General features: G+C 49.0%; 1 protein-coding gene across 2 annotated transcripts in view; it reads left to right on the forward strand.

The window, feature by feature from the left end:
• The window catches only part of KIAA1755 (KIAA1755 ortholog), a 47,775-nt gene that overhangs the window by 14,903 nt on the left and 13,096 nt on the right, over nt 1-19,776 (forward strand). Inside the window, exons 3-8 of one of the 2 annotated variants that reach the window (XM_030825799.1) lie at nt 3,381-4,728; nt 5,624-5,821; nt 14,057-14,180; nt 17,124-17,217; nt 18,125-18,211; nt 19,588-19,704. In XM_030825799.1, the coding sequence (XP_030681659.1) occupies nt 3,381-4,728; nt 5,624-5,821; nt 14,057-14,180; nt 17,124-17,217; nt 18,125-18,211; nt 19,588-19,704 (1,968 nt within the window). The remainder of the gene's footprint in view (nt 1-3,380; nt 4,729-5,623; nt 5,822-14,056; nt 14,181-17,123; nt 17,218-18,124; nt 18,212-19,587; nt 19,705-19,776) is intronic. The other variant, XM_030825800.1, reaches the window with a different exon arrangement.

The following is a 19,776-nucleotide window of genomic DNA, read 5'->3' on the forward strand; positions in this document are numbered from 1 at the left end:
CTGTCCCTAGTCTCTGCTTTGCACTGCTTGTTGGCATTATTCTTCCAGGCTAAGTGTTCCCACAAGGCTGGAACCCAGGGAAGCTCAAGGATTTATATTCTATCCTAGAGAGGAAAATAAACTCTTTCCCATCCACTGCACACAGAAAAATCTCAAGGAAGGATCCTGATTGGCCAGGCTTGGGTCATATGCCCATTCCTGCACCAATCACTGTGGCCAGAGGAGTGGGGTACCAGGATTGGCCAAGCTTGAGTCATGTGTCTACCTCTATGGTCAGAGGGTGGAGCTGTTTTAAGAAAAGGATGAGAAGGCCGGCAGTGGTGGCTCATGCCTGTAATCGCAGTACTTTGGGAGGCCAAGGCAGGCGGATCACGAAGTCAGGGGTTCGAGACCAGCCTGGCCAACATGGTGAAACCCCGTTTTTACTAAAAATACAAAAATTAGCCAGGTGTGGTGGCATGTGCCTGTAGTCCCAGCTACTCGGGAGGCTGAGGCAGGAGAATCGCTTGAACCCAGGAGGCAGAGGTTGCAGTGAGCCAAGATCACGCCATTGCACTCCAGCCTGGGTGGCACAGCGAGACCCCGTCTCAAAAAAAAAAAAAAAAAGAAAGAAAGAAAGAAAGAAAAGGATGAGAGAAGCCTGAGGAGACCAAGCCGTCAAATGCTCAAATGCCCACCGCAGGAACTTGCCATTCCCTTCATGGGTTTCCCGACTGTTCCCTGCTCTGTTGTTATTAACACCCACCCTCCTGCTACCCCAGCCTCAAGAATCACAAAGAGGTTCTAAGGTCCCATCAGCCTGTCCTGAGTTGCTCACTGCCTGTCAGGGACACAGCTCCTCAGAAGCAACAAGGAAGGGTGGGGACTGTGTGCGTCACTTCAGTGGTAGAAATAAATTGAATGTGGCAGCTAAAAGTCCAGGGTTAGGAACCAGAAGGAAAGTGAGATAATCTATTTTACATGCTTAGCACAGAGCCTGGCTCATAGAAATAGCTCAATACACGGGAACTGGTATTGGAGAAGAAGGGAGCTTCTCATGGAAGCATTTGCAGCCGCTTCCACATGACACTATTTCATGCAGATGCTCCCCCATCCTTATTTCTTCTCCCTGACAAGCTACACAATTGCCCACTTCCCTTATTTGGCCATTTAAACTTCATTTGCACTGGCCGCTTCCTCAAGGTAACAACCTTTCCACGTCTTTATTTTTGCTTGTAGGTGAGTTTAATCTAAGTGTAACGATAGGCAAATATCTGTCAATCTCAGAGCAGTGGGAAGTCATGTGGGATTAACAGGATGGCTTCTGGGGTCAGATGCCCCAGGTTCAAATCCAAGCTCATCACTGTGAACTTTGGAGATCCATGCCACCTCTCTTGAGTTTCAGTTTCCTTATGTGTCAAGCAGAAACGTTAATAACACAGCACCTAACACATGGAGATGACACACATGGCTTAGCAAAGACTCTGGCATGCAGCAAGTGCCCAGTAGCTATTGGCTATCGCTATCCCACTTCCTTGTTTCTCCATCTGAAATAAGAGCATGGCAGCCTCAAAGTCTGCCTCTCCAGCCGCCATCACCCAGAGGCAGCCACCTTCACATAAAGTCTGGTGGGGCTTGGGGACAGATACAGCTGACTTGAAATGTGAAGGCCTAGGTCCAAGTCCCTGATGCTTATCAGCTGTGTGGCTAGGAGCCAAATGTTTCACCACACTGAGCCTCAGTCGCATCATCGGTACAATGAAAATAATAATGCCTGAACTGCCTACACCAAACTGAGTTACGGTGAAAGTCAAGTGAGATGATCAAAGCCATCATCACTCTGGTGCTTTGCTGTTTGCAAAAAATGGCCAGGCTGTTTTTTCTCATTCATTGAGAAGGTGAGAGAGAGAGCATGTTGCAAACCCAAGAGGGCTAAGTGAAAAGGGTCGAGAAACCTACAGACTCATGAAGGTTTATGGATATTAAGCTTCTCTGAGGCAGCCCAGTCTACAATATGACTGATATAAATGGGTTTATCAACATAAGGTATAACTATGGTCAGATCTCACTATTTCCCCAATCAATAATTCCAGGAAACACCTGCTTAATTAGCAGGAAATTCAGTCTTACTCTCTGTACATCTCCCCTACACACATCCAAATTATATAAGATTGTCTGGGACTTACTCAATCCACAGAACTCAGACTCTTTTTCCAAAAGCCAGTTAAAGACCTGTTGTCAGCCCAGTGGAGCTGTTGTTTCCATTGTTGCTACATGGTGTCACTGTCGAACACTGGTCCCACACAGCCCAGTGGAGAGGCTCAACTGAGAGGGATCACTTGGGTTACAGCCTGTTCCAGAATGACCCACTGTACCCACCTATACAAGGAATTTCTGGCAACTCCTGTTTAAAAAAAAATTTTTTTTAAGTTTTGCTTCAGCTTTGTGTTGTTATCCATTAATGGGAAATAAATTAAAAAACAAATAAACCTTCATTTAATGAGAAATAAATAAACAATAAACAAACAAATAAATAATAAACATTCAGGCCCAGAATAACCTTTGGGTCAGGAAAAACTGGACAGTCATCTAGTAAGTTAGTGGCAGGGTCAGATTTCCTGACTTCTCATTCAATACTGTTTCTACTTCACCCTCATACACTATCCAAATTCAATAAGATATTCAACACTTTATTATAAAATAGGCATTGTGTTAGATGATTTTGGCCAACTGTAGGCTGAGGTAAGCGCTCTGTGCACATTTAAGATAGGCTAGTCTAAATAAGCTGTGATGTTCTGTAGATTAGTTACATTAAATGCATTTTTGACTTATGATATTTTCAATTTATGATGGATTTACCAGGATATAACCCCACCATAAATTGAGGCCATCTGTATAATCTCACTCAATCCTCATACCAACCCAGTAATACTGACATGTATTATTATCCTATTTGCAGATAGGGAAATTGGGGCTCAAAGAAGTTAAGCAATTTGCACAAATTAGCAACGTAGACCTTTGTCTAAACCATGTCTCCCTGGCTTTAAAATGGATGGCTAAGGCTTGAATTGGGTTGGGAAATGTTCTGGATAGATGGGGAGAGGAAGGGAGCATGAGCCAAGCAAGGGGACCACTTGGGAAAGCCGATTGCTAACTAGTGCATGGTGCTCTGAGCTTTCTCGCTTGGGTCAGTAGGCTAGTATTTCCAAGGTCAGGGCCAGGACGAGCGTGGGGCAGGAGAGTCAACCTTTGCACAACCTTGACAGTGAGTGCCTCCTAAATTCTGCCTAATCCTAGTCCCTGACCTGTTCCAGATTCCACGTGGGAGAGGGAAAGGAGCAGATCCAAGGGTGGAGCCTTTCAGGGCCAGGTTCTCTGATGCCATCCCCTTCTCTCCACAGGCTCCCTACTCACACTGCCTCTTCTTACATGAGGGCTGGCCGCTCTGTCTGAGGGATGAAGTTGTGGTCCACTTGGCACCCCTCAACCCTCTCTTATTGCGCCAGGGTGACTTCTACCTCCAAGTGGAGCCCCAGGAGGAGCAGTCTGTCTGCATCATGATCAAATGCCTCTCCCTGGACCTCCACACAGTGGACAAGAAGCCTGTTCCTGAGCCAGCCTACCCTATACTTTTCACCCAAGAATGGCTGGAGGCCATCAACAGCGACTTTGAGGGAAGTCCCCTACACAACTGCTTGGTAGCATCAGAAAATGGGATTGCCCCTGTGCCTTGGACCAAGATAACCAGCCCAGAGTTTGTGGATGACAGACCCCAAGTAGTGAATGCCCTCGGCCAAGCCTGGGGGCCCCTTCCATTAGAGGCACTGGATTTGAGCAGCCCTCAAGAGTTGCACCAGGCCAGCTCCCCGGACAACCAGGTGCTTCTTGCCCAGAGTTTGGCCAAGAGTAAGGGCAGGACATATGGGAGCAAGTATCCAGGACTCATCAAGGTGGAGCAAGCCAAGCCTGGGGAGGTGGCCTTCAGGATGGACGAGGTGATCAGCCAGGACTTTAAGGGAGACTATGTGGCTCTCCTAGGCTTTTCCCAAGAGAGCAGAGGAGAGTCTCCCAGCAGGGAGGTGGGCACATCCAGTGGGTGTACTTCTGGGGCACTAGAGGAGATATCTGGAACTAAGGAAACTCCCTTATTTCAAAAGATACTGCCTCTCTCAGAGGCCAATGAAGGATCTTCCTTGGGAAATTGGGATTGCACGAAGCCAGAAAGCTCTGAGGAGGAGCCCTGCAATTTGGGCTTGAGGAGAAAGGCCAATGATAAAGCACCCACCCACAACTCAGAAAGGCTGCCACAAGGCTCCTACATGAATGTCCTTGAGGACCCACTGGACTGTGCCTCTGGCCTCAGGGCAGGTGTCTCACAAGAGCCAGCTGCCTCCAAGATGCAGGGACCTCTAGGAAGCCCAGAGAATATGGTGCAGCTCAGGCCTGGACCAAGACAAGCTTCCTCTCCCCGCCTGTCCCCAGCCTCTCTTGCAGCTCCAGCCTCTGAAACAAAGATGGAGGTGAAGACCAAACAGAGGAATGGGAGACTTCCCAAGCCCATGCCCTGCCCTAGCAGAAACACCTCCTCCCCTGAGCCCCCATTTCCTGGGCTCAAATTCTCATTCTTGAAAGGGCAGAGGCAACCCTCTGTGACCCCAGAGAAGGCCTCACTCCAGCACGATAGGCCCTGGAAAGTCCTGTGTTCCCTCTACTCTCCTAAACCCAACCGAGCCAAATCTTTGGGGAAAGGTAAGATGCCTACATGCTCAGTTGTACAAGGTTATTGTCTGGTTGAGATCACATTTCAGGTGGTTTTTGTTGTAAGTGATAGAGACCACCTGGGCTGGCTCAGCTTCAGGGGTTTAGTATACAGTGTGGCATGTTAAGGGGCTTGAAGTCTCATGTGTCTGAAATTGAGCAAGGCATTGTGACTGTGTTACAACTGCCTGAGTTCACACTCCACCTTTGCCATACGCTGGCTGTGTGACATTGGCCAAATACTGAGTTTCTCTGAGTCCAGGTTCTCCCTATCTGTGCAATGGGAATGTCGCCTATTTCACAGTGTTATTTTGAGGGTTCAAAGGGACACCAGAAGCCAGGTGTGGAGGCTTTCCTGTAATCCCAGTGCTTTGGTGGCTGAGGCAGGAGAATTTGGGTGGCTTGAGGCCAGGAATTTATAAGAAAGAGAGAAAAGAAGGAAAAAAGGAAGGAAGGAAGGAAGGAAGGAAGGAAGGAAGGAAGGAAGGAAGGAAAGGGAACGAGAGAGGGAGGGAGGTAGGGAAAAATAAATAAATAAATAAGTAAATAAATAAATAAAAAAGCTGTGCATGCCTATAGTCCCAACTACTCGGGAGGCTGAGGTGGGAGGATCTTTTGAGCCCAGGAGTTCAAAGCTGCAGTGAGCTATATTCATGCCACTGCATTCCAGCCTGGGCAACAGAGTGAGACTCTGTCTCTAAAGAAAAAAAGTGAGGTGTGGGGAGAGGTAACACTAGAAGTAAGGGGCTTAGTGCAATGCCTGGCACATGGGAGAGATCAATAGTTGTAAGATATTACTAGTCAGAAGGAGAAAGAGGAGACATTTTCCCCTTAGAAAGCCCATCTTCTGCTTAACATCCTTTTCTTTGTTGTTGCTTTTTCCCAGCTGGAACAACTCAGACCAAAACATCTGGCCCAGCCGCTGCCTCCAGCCCACTGACTGAGGAAAAGGCTGCTTTCCCAGAAGCTTCTGCAGGCTCCCCAGAAAAAGGCCCCACCCTGGAGGAGGAGCCCCCAGGGCCTGAGCCCAGGATTGGGGCTCTAGGTGTCAAGGTTTTCCGCTCCAGGATAGCATGCCTGCCAGGTTCCAGGGGATTCAAGCAGGAGGTGGTGGGGAGGGAGCTGGGGGCCCCAGAGCATCCTCAGGTGCTGGTGGGTGGAGGGGAGGCAGGGAAAGCCCTGGAGGCCTAGGTTCTAGACCAAGCCTCCTTGGGCCTCAGTTTCCTCATCTTTCCTATGGGAGAATTGGAATAGATGAAAGCAATTTGTTGGTATCCATCCACCCATCTATCTGTCTGTCCATCTGTCTACCTGTCCATCCATCAGTGAGGCAGCTAAGGTGGATTTCGGGTTCCACAGAAGCAAAGCCTAAGACATAGATTTTTTGGGAAAGTGACTTATTGGAGGAGGGCTCTGAGGAGAAGGACAGAGGGTCAGGGCAGGGGAAGGAGCCAGGCAAGGCTGTGGGCTGACCCCAAGAAGAGCGCTGGGGCGTGACCCGCCCCACAGAGTTGGCTCCAGCTTAAGGCATAGGAGACTGGCCTTTTATAAGCCTTGTCTGTCAGTCATTAACTGTGGGCTGATCCCCAGTCTGTCCATCATTAATGAACTGCAGGAACTGTGGGCTGATCCTGGAATGGGGTGGGGCAGGGGGAGCCAGTGATCCAGTTCAGCCTAGGGCGCTTCTTCAGAGAGGGGGCATCTGTGAGCCACTGACAGCTGATACTTCCAGACTCTGGGGATGGGTTCTCTGCCTGCTGAGGGGATCTGGGTTTGGGGTACTAGCAGCATCCAATACAGAAGGTCTTATCACTCCTATTTAGTATTTCCCCATTGTTGTAACAGACATTTACTGGGCCCTGGGCTTAGCACTGGGAATTCATAAGGGAACAAGTCTGGTGTGTTCTCTGCTCTCAGGAAACCTATATTCTAGTGGTGGGGAAAAGCCAACAGGTTATCACAACAGATTATTGAAACCCAGTGTAAACAAAGTGTGACAGTTGGGAAGGACAGGGGGCTGTGGGAGCACAGATGAGTCCCCTGGTTCAGGCTTAGGGTAGTAGAGGTCCATGAAGACTTCGTGGAGGAAGTAACGGAAAGCCCAGTCCTATGGTATGAATAGGAATTATCCAGGTGAAGAGTTGGGAACAGCGTTCCAGACAAAGGGAACAGCATGTGCAAAGGTCCAGAGGCAAGAGAACCACAGTGCTTTCTGGAGACTGACTGTCCTGAAATACTATTTTACTTCACAGACTTCTACATCTCTCCAGGACCTTGGGCACTGCCCTGTCTTTTTGCAGCTCCCAGGAGACCTTATCTGTCCTTTTCCTGGTCATCTTTTCTGCAGCTCCTGCTGTTTATTCCTATATTAATTGTACACAAAGGATCTCACGATCCTCTCAGGGCCATCATGGGCCAAGGGCTCAGATTTTGTCCGTGGAAGGCTCTGCTGTGGGAAGAAGAAGACCTTTGTTTTAGTTCTAACTCTGTTATTAGCTCCCTGTGTGCCCTTGGAGAAGTCACTGCCCTCTCTGGGCCTCCTCAAGAGGAGGAGAACAGGCAGATAGGACCTGGCTCATTGTCACTCTTCCCTCAGTTACTCTTGTTGTAATTCTTGGGGGTTGCAACATGCACTGTTAGCTCGCACATGCCTGATGCGTAGTATGTGTGCAAAAAGCATTTGCTGCGTGAATGAGCAATGTCCACATGCATGCTCCTGTCCGTTTTCTGTCCTGCTCTTCTCTAGTGATCTTGTCCTCGTTCCCCACATGACTCCCCCCATGGCGTCCCCCATAACCAACTTCTCCCCACCGGGTTTTCATGTTAAGGCTCCCACTCCTTTATTACCACTGCTTCTCTTTCCAGATCACCCACTGCCCCAAGTTTCATCATCTTCAGGCCTCCCAAAACCTTGAACCTATTGGCTCAACCACCTTTTCACTCCCCTTTTCCAGCATGTCTCCCCACCCTCCACCACATCCCTTCCCCATCATTATGTCTCCCCCACCCTCTACCATATCCCTTCCCCATCATGTCTCCCCCACCCTCCACGACATCCCTTCCCCATCATTATGTCTCCCCCACCTTCTGTCACATTCTCACATCCCTTCTTCCTAGCTTAGATTCCAGGCTCACATTGTAATCACTTCCTTTCAAACACTCACTCGCTTGCTTTCCTCTTCCACCTTCACACTTACCTGGATAAATCCCAACCTCCGTGAGATACAACTCTCCACCTGCACCCTCAAGCTGAACGAAGCTGGAAAAATCCACACAATTGTGCAGGCTAATTGTGTTAGATTCCTGACCACTGACCTCCGGGGGTCCCAATGGGGCCAGTGGATCCCACTTCACCTCCAGAGTCCTGAATGACTCCCCCACAGTCCTGTGTGATGACTTCACACCTACTTTCTCCTTTGACCTTCAACACCACCTTCCCCAACTTAAATCTCAGCTGATGATCTTCCTTCTGGTCTTACTGAGTAAGCAGAAGCAATTGGAAGGAAGTCTGTGAATTGCTTCTGCTTACTCAGTAAGACCAGAAGGAAGGTCATTCACCTACCTGCTGGCATCTGTACCCACAGGCTCAGCATTCTAGCATGGATGAATTGTCCATGTGCCTGAGGCTGACCCTGAACCAGTGCTCTGTTCCTCTCTACCTCCTCAAAGACATCCCTCCAGCAAGATTCTCTCCTCCTTCCTACAGGATCATCTTCCCTCTTTGGCCCTGGGCCATTCCCATCAGGATGAGAACATGCTGCAATATTGCCCAGCTTGAAATGAGCTATTCTAGGCCCCCATGTTCCCACCCTCACCCTTTTAAATTAAAACTCCACAAAGCAGTTGTCTGTGTTCCCTGTTTCCACACCTTCTCTCTTCCACTCACTCTAATCAGAATCCCTTCCCCACTGTGCCACTGAGACACATCTTGTCGAGCTCGTCATTGTGTTCCATGTTTCTAGATCCAGGGGTCAATTCTCAGTCCTCATCACCCTTGGCCCTTCCGCAGCATTTGGCATGGATGGCCACTTCCTCCTGTTGAAAGGCTTTCTTCACTTGCCATTAGATCTTCAGTCACCCAGTCCTCCTCTCACCTCACTGGCCACACTTTTGCAGCCTCCTTTCCTGTCTCCTCCTCATTTCCACAACCTGTAAATCCTGGAGGGCCCCCAAAGCCCAGTCCTTGGTCCCTTTCTCCTCTCCATCCCCACTCACTTCCTAGGTGATCTTATCCTGGAGGTGGAATATTTTCGGTAAATGCTCTCTCCAGGCTGACAACCCTGACACTGATTTTTCCAGCCTGGGCCCTGGCCATGAACTCCAGACTTATCCATCCAGCTGTTTACTACTTGATGTCTCTGCGTGGAGGTCTCACAGACATCTCTAACTTAGCATGTCCAAATATGAACTCCTGACTTCACATCTCCTCACCCCACACTTCCCAACCTTCCAGTCTTTCCTCATGGCAGTAAAAGATGACCACATCATCCTTGATTGCTCTTTCTCTTACACCCCACATTCAGTTTGTTAACTGTCAACTCTCCCATTAAATTGTATTCAGAATCTGTTGACTTTACCCTACCCAAGTCCAAACCAGCGTGGTCTCTTACCTGCTGCAGTGGTCTCCTCGCTGGTGTCTCTGCATCCGCACCAGCCTCTGTTGGAGTTTCCTTGTAGGGCAAACAGTCCCCAGAGCCTGTGCTTCAAGATCTAGATCTGCTCCAAGCCAGCCCTGTGAAGCAGGTCTCCCTGTAAAATTTTCATAAAGATCTGTTCTCAGGAAAGAAACTGATCAACACGCAGGTGTGAATGTCTGCTCCCATGCTGGGGATGGGGTTTTGTTTAATAGGCACTGTGTTTCCCATTGTGGCCATAACAAGTTATTACAAATTAGTGACGTAAAACAAAACAAATGTATTATCTGATAGCTCTGTATGTTAGAAGCCCAACATGGATCTCGCTAGGCTAAATCCAGATGTCTGCAGAGATGCATTCTTTCCTGGAGGCTCTAAGGGAGACTCCGTTTCCTTGCCTTTTCCAGCTTCTAGAGACCACTACTTTCCTTGGCCTGTGGCCCCTTCCTCCATCCTCAAAGCCAGCAATGTTGCATCTCCCTCACCCTCCATCCATCTTGGCATCTTGCTGCTACCAAAGCCAGGAAAAATTCTCTGCTTTCAAGGATTCCTATGATTAGATTGGATGATCCAGGATAATCTCCCCACCTCAAGGTCCTGCCTTTCATCACATCTGCAATGTCCCTTTTGCCATGTAAGGTAACATATTCAAGGTTCTGGGGATTAGGGCATGGACATCTTTGGGGCCACAGGCACAAAGCCTTAGGAGAGGGCTTCCCTGTCTTTTCACTGGAAAATCCCTAATGCGGAAGAGAATGAACAGAGCCCATGAGATTGAGACCTCACCCTGAGCTCTCAGTTGCTCCATATAGATCTTTGAAATCCTTTTTGCCTTTAAAATTTCTATACATTTTAAATATCCATAAATAGAATACATTCACACTCGTTTTGATATGAAAAAATGCTTTTAATTGCTTGCAAATTCAATTACTTACCATTCCTCCCTCCCCAAACTTGGAGTGACTCTTCATGCTGCTGGCAGATGCAACATATTTTTCAGCAACTTTGGGCAACCCTGACTTACCCACCACCCTCATTTTGCCATCCTCATTTTCACCTGAGGCTCATAATATCTGTGAACAGCACAGCTTCAAGCCACGGTTCTGAGATGCTAATGATGGTATTTCTGGTGCCAGCTGGTAGGTGAGGATAACATTTGGGGCAAAAGGGTCTCCTTGGCCCAGCTGAAGACAAATCAGGTGGACAACTGCCCCTTGCTGTAATCAACTCAGCTGGCACTGGGTGTGTGCAGGGCCCTGTTCCAGGCAATGTGGGGAATCAGACATGTGAACTAATGGTATGACCACTGTGTCCTGGTGTGGAATGTCCTGAGTGTGTGAACCCTTTGCTGCTCAAAGCATGGTCTGGGGATTACCTACATCAGCGTGACCTTGGAGCTAGGGGGAGAGGCAGAATCTCAGGCCTGCTGAACTGGCATCTGCATTCTAACAAGATCCCCAGGCCCATCAAAGTTTGAGAGATATTGCTCTAACCCTCCATTCCTTCGTGAATCAATCAGAGACATTGATTATCCAGCCTTGTGCTGAGCACAGGGATGCAACAATGAGTTTGACCCAGTGCACACCCGTAAGGGCTCTCAGTCTTGCAGGATCTCACAGAGGTCTACGTTTGCTTTGGGAACCTGGGATTGGGGAAGAGCTTCTAAAGAGGGAAGGCAGTAAGGAGGTCTTCCTGGAAGAGGTGGCATCTTGGCTAGTCTTTGAGCGATGAGGGGATTTCACCAGATGGAGATAGGACAGAAGGGCATACCTGGCAGAAGGAATAGGGTGAACAAAGCTGGGTGGTATCATCTGTCACTGGTGGCAAGGGGAGACATAGTATATTAGTGTCCCAGGACTGCCATAACATGGGTGGCTTAAGCAACAGAGATTCATTTTCTCATAGGTCTGGAGGCTGGAAGTCCAAGATCAAGATGTTGGCAGGGTTGTTTCCTTCTGTGGCCTCTCTCCTTGGCTTGCAAATGCCCATCTTCTCCCTGTGTCTTCGGGGGGTCTTCCCTCTGTGTCCAAATTTCTTCTTGTAAGGACACTGGGCATATTCTATTAGGGCCCACAGTAACCTCATTTTAACTGAATTACCTCTTTAAACACCCCATCTCCAAATACAGTCACATGCTGATGTACTGGGGGTTAAGACTCCCACATATAAATTTGGATGGGCAGGGGACACAGCTTCGCCCCTAACACCTCGTGTATGAAATGAGAGTGGAAGAGTGTGCAGAGCCTGAGACACTTCAGTGCCAGGTCCAGAAGCTTGCAGTTTCTCTTCAAGGCCACAAGGAGCCATAGAAGGTTATAGAGCAGGGGAGTGCAGCACCATCAGAGCTGCAATTGAGCTCCAGGCCTCAGGTTTATAGCAGACAAAGGCTCACCATCACCCCTAATTCAAGGGGTGAATCAGAACCCTTGCAGAGAGCTTGGGGACCTGGGCCCGTGGGGGACTGGGAAGCTGCTTCCCCACCCCAGTTTCCTCATCAGCAAAATGGACCCAGGTACGTGATGTAGCATTTCCTGACCCAAGGGACCCAACAAACAGCTGCAATAGGATTTTGGAGGGACCTGTACCCACACCTCCACCTTCACAAGTTGTGCATTTTTTTCATGGTTTAATGACTTCACCTTCTTTTGGACTTTTATATTATGAAGAATTTCAAACCTATAGAAAAGTAGACAGAATAGTATCATGAATACCCACGTACCTATTACCCAGATTTAATAAATCTTAACATTTTGTCATGCTTCATCTATTTTTTTCTGAAGTATTTATAAAAATATTATAAATCTTCATATTCTGTCCCCTAAATACTTCATTGTGTTCCTTGATAATCACAATACCATTAGTACACTTAACAGATAAAAAAAAAATTTTTTTGAGACAAGGTCTCACTCTGTCACCCAGGCTGGAGTGCCGTGGCACAATTATGATTCTTGCAGCCTCAACTTCCCTGGCTCAAGCGATTCTCCCACCTTAGCCTCCTGAGCAGCTGGGACTACAGGCACACACCACTACTCCTGGCTAATTATTTTTTTAATTTTTAGTGAAGACAAGGTCTTGCTATGTTGCCTAGGCTGGTCTCGAACTCCTGAGCTCAAGCCATTCTCCTACCTTGGTCTCCCAAAGTGCTGGGATTACAGGCATGAGCCACTGCGCCCGGCCCCCTAACAAAATTAAAAATAATGTCCTCGTACTAATCAATTTCCAGTTCCTATTCAAGTTTCCCCTCTTATCCCCAACAAAATATCTTTACTTTTGAAACTTGTAAGTGAATAGTAGGAAAAAGATCAAATCCATAATATCAAGAGGATATAATATTGATATATATATGTATACACATTTATATACACACAAATATATATATATTTGAGATGGAGTCTCGCTCTGTTGCCCAGGCTGGAGTGCAGTGGCGAGATATTGGCTCACTGCAAGCCCTGCCTCCCAGGTTCACGCCATTCTCCTGCCTCAGCCTCCAGAGTAGCTGGGACTACAGGCACCTGCCACCATACCCGGCTAATTTTTTTTGTATTTTTTTAGTAGAGACGGGGTTTTACCATGTTAGCCAGGATGGTGTCGATCTCCTGACCTCGTGATCCACCCGCCTCGGCCTCCCAAAGTGCTGGGATTACAGGCGTGAGCCACTGTGCCCGGCCACAAATTTTTTTTTTATTTTAAAAATTATGCCAGATTTTAAGACATATGTGAAAGAATGTTCCAGGTAGTTGGACTCCTGTGAGGCAGCACTTGTGAAGGTGGTTAGGTTTGTCCAAGGCTTCGTGAGCTGTGAAGGGTTTTGCACGCTGCAGAGGGTGGTGCCCATGTGAAGTGGCTGGTGGTCATTGCAGGGCATCCTGGAGTGAGGTGACTGAAGTGCAGGGCTCTGAGTCCAGGCTGCGAGACAGGCGTGGTTTCCCGAGGCCTGAGCCTCTTTCCCTGCTGCTGTGCTTGCCCTCCCCTTTCCTCCACATGATGATGGGCTGTACTGGCTCCCGGAGCCTCAGCCTCATGATCCCTGTGGGGAGAGTGAGGCACACGGCCCAGATTCCTGGAACAGGAAATAGCCTGTCGGGAACCCAGGGTTGAAAGTCTGCAAGAAGAAATAGTGCTGGTGGCCACAGGGCTGTATGCTCACCACCCCTTGGACTGGAGACGAGAACAGAGACAGTGATCATTGTAATGACCAATGATTGTGCAACTCAGTCATTCACTAAGCTCTTGCTGTGTATTAAGTGCTTCTCAGGAGCTGTCTGATTTCATCCTTGAAATAACCTAATAAGCTCAGCATATTATTCTCCCTGTTTAACAGATGAGGAAACTGAAGCTCAGAGGTGCACTGACTTGCCCACAAACCCACAGTGAGTCAGTGCAGAGCAGAGACTTGACCCCTTTCTGTGTGACCCCAGAGCTCATGCCATGAGCTTTGCCTGCCCACGTACCTTATACAGAGGGAGTGCTCTGCACAGAGGAGATTCAGCGAAGACTTTTCTCACGAAGTGGCGTTTGAGCTGGGACTTGAAGGATGAGTAGAAGTCAGAGTTCACAGAAGGAGAAAGAGAGAAAGGGTGTTCTAGGCAAAGGAACCGTTACGGCCAAAGGTCTGAAGGCCACAGGAGAGGTCCCTAGAGGGCCCCACCAAAGTTCTCACTGCTCACATGTGCCCTGTCCTCCAGGTGGCCGGGACAGGGCCGGGCGGCCCCTGCTTCTGGTGTCAACTACAGAAGGGGCCTGGGAGGCGCCATGGTGCACAGTTTCAGAGGTCACCAAACTACTCTCCTACCTGTGCACCATCCCCAGGTAAGGATCTGGGCCACCCTGACTGCTCCATCCCCACCTCAACCCTCTGGGCCCAGAGCCCTGGACCAGACACTGAGTGGAGAGGCACCATATCCTTCCATCCAGTCGTCTGTTCACAGAGCCAGTCCACAGACAGATGCTGGGGGAAAGCAAAACAGCCTCAGTCCCTGCCATCGGGGGGTTATCAGGCTGGTGGGAGTGATGGACAGAGTGCAAGAAACAAACCATGGCCAAGAAACTTTCAGGAGTGTCAGTGTGATGAAGAAAAGAGTGATGTTTGTAGATCAGTGGTTTTCAATTTTTTTTTTTTTTTTGAAACGGAGTTTCACTCTTGTTGCCCAGACTGGAGTGCAATGATGCAATCTCAGCTCACCACAATCTCCACCTCCCAGGTTCAAGCGATTCTCCTGCCTCAGCCTCCTGAGTAGCTGGGATTACAGGCATGCACCACCACACCCGGCTAATTTTGTATTTTTAGTAGAGACAGGGTTTTTCCATGTTGGTCAGGCTGGTCTTGAACTCCTGACCTCAGGTGATCCACCCACCTCGGCCTCCCAAATTGCTGAGATTACAGGTGTGAGCCACCATGCCTAGCCGGTTTTCAAATTTGAAGGTGCATTAGAATCACCTGGTGGGCTATTAAAACAGACTGCAGGGGCCCATCCCCCAGATTTTCTGAGTCAGTTGATGAAGGTGGGTGGGACCTGAAAATCTGCATTTGTAACAAATTTCCTGGTGATAACAGATGCTGGGCCTGGGACCACACTTTGAGAACCACTGTTGTAGAGTGAGAAGAATAGGGGATGTTAATTTCAATTGGGAAGTCGGGGAAGGCGTCCCTGAGGAGGTGATAATTGAGCTGTCATCTGAATTATAAATATTTGAATAAACAAAGGAAAGGGGTGAATGAGTAAATAAATGAATGAGAGAGAGAAAGAATGAGTGAGTGAGTGAGTGAGAGAATGACTGATGAGTAGACTCAGGCTGATTTCTAACGCTCCTCCTAATACTCCCACCCCCACCACCATTCAGACTTAATGGACTGGCTGGGGAAGAGGCACCCTCCTCTCCTCTGGGACCCAGCCCCTAGCCAGGGCAGTCTTAGAGGGGATGCTGCTCAGGACTGGCTAATAAGCCCCAACTCAACCTAGAGGTCTGCTGCTGCTGGGGGTAAGGGGTGGAAGGTGATGGAACCGTCTGGAACTTTCTTCATGCATCCTACCCCACTGGAGCCATCACTGCCACCTGCTGGTCATTAATATTTTTTTCTTCTTGTCCAAGGTGGAGTGGCTTTTCTGGACTGCGAGGGAGATGGGACCCCCTTTTTCTGTGGTGGAAAGTGACTAGCGTGGTAGACAGAGCTCTGGGATCCCACCGACTGGCTATGCGACCATAGGGAAATAATCTCCCCTCCCCAAGGCTCGCCTGAATAAAGGGCATGACCAAGAGGGCTCTAAGGACCAAGCTGGGCACAAGTGGCAGGGATGGGGGGTGTAGATGATGTAAACTGGAGTGCAGTGCACACCAGGTGCTTGTGTGCTGGGCTGGTTTTCTCTACTTGTGCTCTGAATGAACATCGGCTGGGCCCCTGCTCTGGCCTTGGCTTCATGCTACATGGTGCTAGGGACAGAGGCTCCTCACATTGGGCCCTGACTTTTAAGGGCCTCCAGATTGGTAGCAGAGACAGGTTTGGAAACAAATCACTGTCCAGCATGGGCATCGCCAGAGGGAGGCAAGGACATAAAGTCAGACTTGAAATCACCTCCCAGAACCTCCTGTCACTATCTGCCACTGGGCCTTTCTGTGCCTCAGTTTCCCCTTCTAGGATAATCATAGCAAATATTTCCATCCCATTTACTCTGTGCAGTCACTGAGTGCTTTACACGAATGAATTCATCAGTCCTCACTACAGCCCATAAGGCCGGTACTATCATTATTAAATTGACTCAGGGAGATGAAATAACTTGCCCAGACCACAAGGTACTAATGGCAGCGCCACAGCTCTACCCTCCCACTGGGCCACCTCAGGGTTTGTCTGTGCACTGAGTGGTTGTAAGGCTTGAAGGCAGTTGGGGGCTATTTTTCAATCCTGCCTGATCATTAGACTGGCCGAGGGTGCTTGGAACCACACAGATTCCCTGGCCACCTTGTACCCACCCACTGGCCAGAGGGCTAGAGGAGTGGGGATGGGGGAGGAATCTGTATTTTAACAAGTCTTGAAAATTGGGCCAGTTTGGAAAATCCTAAGATAGTCACTGAAAAGTGGCCCACTGTAGGCTCAGTGCAATGTGGCTGAACCAGGGAGGGTATTTTGGCTGCAATCAACAGAAATTCCCATTTAAAATGCTTTATCTGTTAAGAAAATGTATCATTCTATGTCTCTGCCTCATATCTCTTTGTAAGAACTTTTTAAAGGAGAGAAGGTCTTTCCCAGAAGCCCCTTTCCCCAGAAAACTTTCCCTCACATCTCACTGGCCAGAAATGTCACATGACCCTCCCCCATCTAAACCAATCACTGGCCAGAGGAATTACGTCACTGCTGTTGGCCTCAATCAATCAGAAGCCAGACTCTGGGGGAACATGGCTTTTTGGAGGGAGTTGGATTCTTGAACAAAATAAGGATTCTGCCTACACAAAAAAGTGGGTGAGTCCCAAGTGACTCGCCTTCTGTACCTGGGTTAGTTGCTAGAGTTAGGAATAGCAGGGCTATAAACGAGGACTGTATGAGGTATTGCAGGAGTGCCAAAGAGGAAGCAAAGGGCTCTGCCTGGAAAAGAACCATGGAGGGCTTCCTGGAAGGGGCATTGGAACTTGGTCTTACAGGATGAAGAGTTCACCAGTAAATCAAGGTTTCTAGCAGCCAGGTTCCCTCACCTTCCATTAGGTCCTGCCCCCTGTCTGAGGCCATCCAGCGAGACTGTCAATTCTGTTTACCCCCAACAGGCCTGAAGATAAAGCCAAGGGGCTGGCGGTCCTGATTGATGCCAGGAAACAGCCCCCACAGCCTGGTCTGGTCGGCGCCCTGCAGGCCACCCAGGTGAGTGGGAGGTGGAGAGCCTTAGCCTAGTAAGTCCTGCGAGCCACCAGGGGCCTCCTGACATTCATAGAGCCCAGGGGTGCTTAGGGCTGGGACCAGGACTCTCAGGCAGGGACTTTTACCGCAGCCAACAGAAAACTCAGCCCTAACAAGCTTGAAGCTCATTGGTTCATGTCACTGGACAGTCCAGGAGCCAAGTCCAGCTTCAAGTATGGCTTGATCCAAGGGCTCAGATATTGTCATTAGAACCTGGTTCCTCTCTCTCCATTTCTGGCTTCGTTCTCTTTGGAGGATGCCAAGCCACCCCGCTTGGCATCCCGCGCCCCTTGGTGGCTGGATGGCTCCCAGCAGCTCTGACTTCACATGGTCTCTAATTTAAATCCATTAGGAAAGAGTAAGAGATTATTTTCCCAGAGGTCTCAGCAAAAATTTCTTTGTGTCTCAGTTACAGTGGGTTCAGGAGTCCCTCCATACCCAACCCTGTGGCCTGGGGGTGAATGCAACACACTGATTGGCTCAGACTTAGATCACATAAAGCTCATGAGCTGAGAAGGGAGGAGAGAAGAGATTCCTATCCAGCAATTATGGGCAGCAGAGTCAATGGAGGTTCTGCATCTGCCTACCTTATGGTCTGACCTCCTTCACTTTGTAGGTGGGCAAACTGGGGCCCAGAGGGGCGGGTCATCTGGAAAGATTTGCAACACAACTTGAACCTGCTGCTCCCATGACTTCTAACCAATGATTCACGGTCCAAACATATCACACAAAGATCCCAACCATGGAGGGACCCCACCCTGTCCTTGTGGCGCATTTGCCTGCATCTTCAGGGGATGAAGGAGGAAATCAAAGTGTGTGAGGCTTCATGAAGCCTTGGGCAGAGCAACTCTGCAGTGGTTGTCTTTGACAGGCTCAGGTCCCAGCCTCCATCCGAGCTATTCTCTTCCTGGGGGAGAAGGAGGCGGCTCTCCAGCTTCAGACATTACCTGACGTCCAGGTGAGGGGGACTCAGAGTCGGCGGTTGAGGAGGGGAGTTGTTGGGCTCAAGCCGAGCTGGGGTTAAGGAGAGGGAGAACTGCAGAACTCATGAGCTAGAAGGGGCCTTGAAATAATCTAGTGTAGGGCAACAAATACGAGGCCTGAGCGCTACCGCCCCCCAGTATTGCTCCGTGGCAGGCATTGTCAAATCAGTCACAGAATGATTTCTCTCTGGCAATCCTAACGACTCCTGGTGGGTGCTGCCACATGATCGAGAATTGCACATGGCATGGAACCTATTTGAAAAGCTTTGTCTGGTCCATCCCTCCTCCCTTTCTTTTCAGAGGGGGAAACTAAAGCCTAAGGCCACACAGCAAGCTAGACGCAGAGCTGGAGTCACCTGACTCCAGTGCCTTTTTCACACTGTGGTCACACCTGCTCTTCCTGTATTTCTTGCCCTAATTAATACAGATGTGGAGTTGAAGCGGGACTTTGCAGGAAAGAGCCCTGCAGCTCCCTTTAATTAGTGCCATACACCACAGTAATGAGTATGGGCAGTCAGTCCTCTGTTCTGCTTCGGGATGTGATTTTAAAACTCTCCTTCCTCCTGGTTAGTGAAGAGGCACATTGTGGGCTGGAGATGTGCTTTTCTGACTTTAGTGTGCTTACTGATCTCTTGGGGAAATACATTTAATGTGCAGGTTCTGATTGAGTAGTTCTGGGTGGGTCCTGGGACTCTGAATTTCCAACATGTCCTAGGTGATGCCGGTGCTGCTGGCCCATGGACCACACTTTGAGTAGCAGGAATATCAGGTGGGTCCAAAAAAAACAAAGAATCCACCAAATCCCAAGCCTAGGTATCTGGAGCTATTTCCAACATAAACCTCAAATTTCTCTGCCTGGGAGAAGCAGTCACCTAGTTCTTCTATGTCTTAGAGGACACTGTTGGAATTTAGTGACTTTTCTCACCAGCCCCAAGAAGGAAACAGCTCTTGGTGGCTCCTCAGGGAAATGTGCAAGGATTACAAAGAAGTTTCATTACAAGGGCCAGCTTCAATCATTTTGTGTGATTGCCCAGAGAGCTGTACTGGGAAAGAGCCAAGCTCAGAGGGAACGAGTGCTATGATTGATTAATGATGTCTGCCTTGGGCACAGGCTAGGAGAATGGTAGTATGAGTGCTGTTTATTTGCCATTCCTTAACCAGGGTCTGGTTCTGAATTTTGATTTGTCAGAGTTTCCAGAAAAGATTGATTGCCCACAAAGCAACTTTTAAAGCTGGAGTCAACCTTACTTGTGGGAAATGAACTGGTGCTGGGGCAGGGATCTGGGCAGGACCTTCTAAAATGACTGTCTTCACATTGAGTCCCTGGTTCTCCTGATTCTTTGGTCTGCAGGTGGAGGTGCTGACCTCATTGAAGGCCCTTAGCCATCATGTGGACCCCAGCCAGCTGCCCGCAGACCTGGAAGGCCCCTTCCCCTACTGCCACACCGAGTGGGTGCAATTCTTCCAGGTGTTTACCATCACAGCCTTTAGCCCCTAACCCCCACTCCTTCTCTTCCTCTCTTCGCTCTTCTGCCCCATG

This window comes from Nomascus leucogenys, chromosome 13 (genome assembly GCF_006542625.1).
Source record: "Nomascus leucogenys isolate Asia chromosome 13, Asia_NLE_v1, whole genome shotgun sequence".
NCBI classification, from domain to species: Eukaryota; Metazoa; Chordata; class Mammalia; order Primates; family Hylobatidae; genus Nomascus; species Nomascus leucogenys.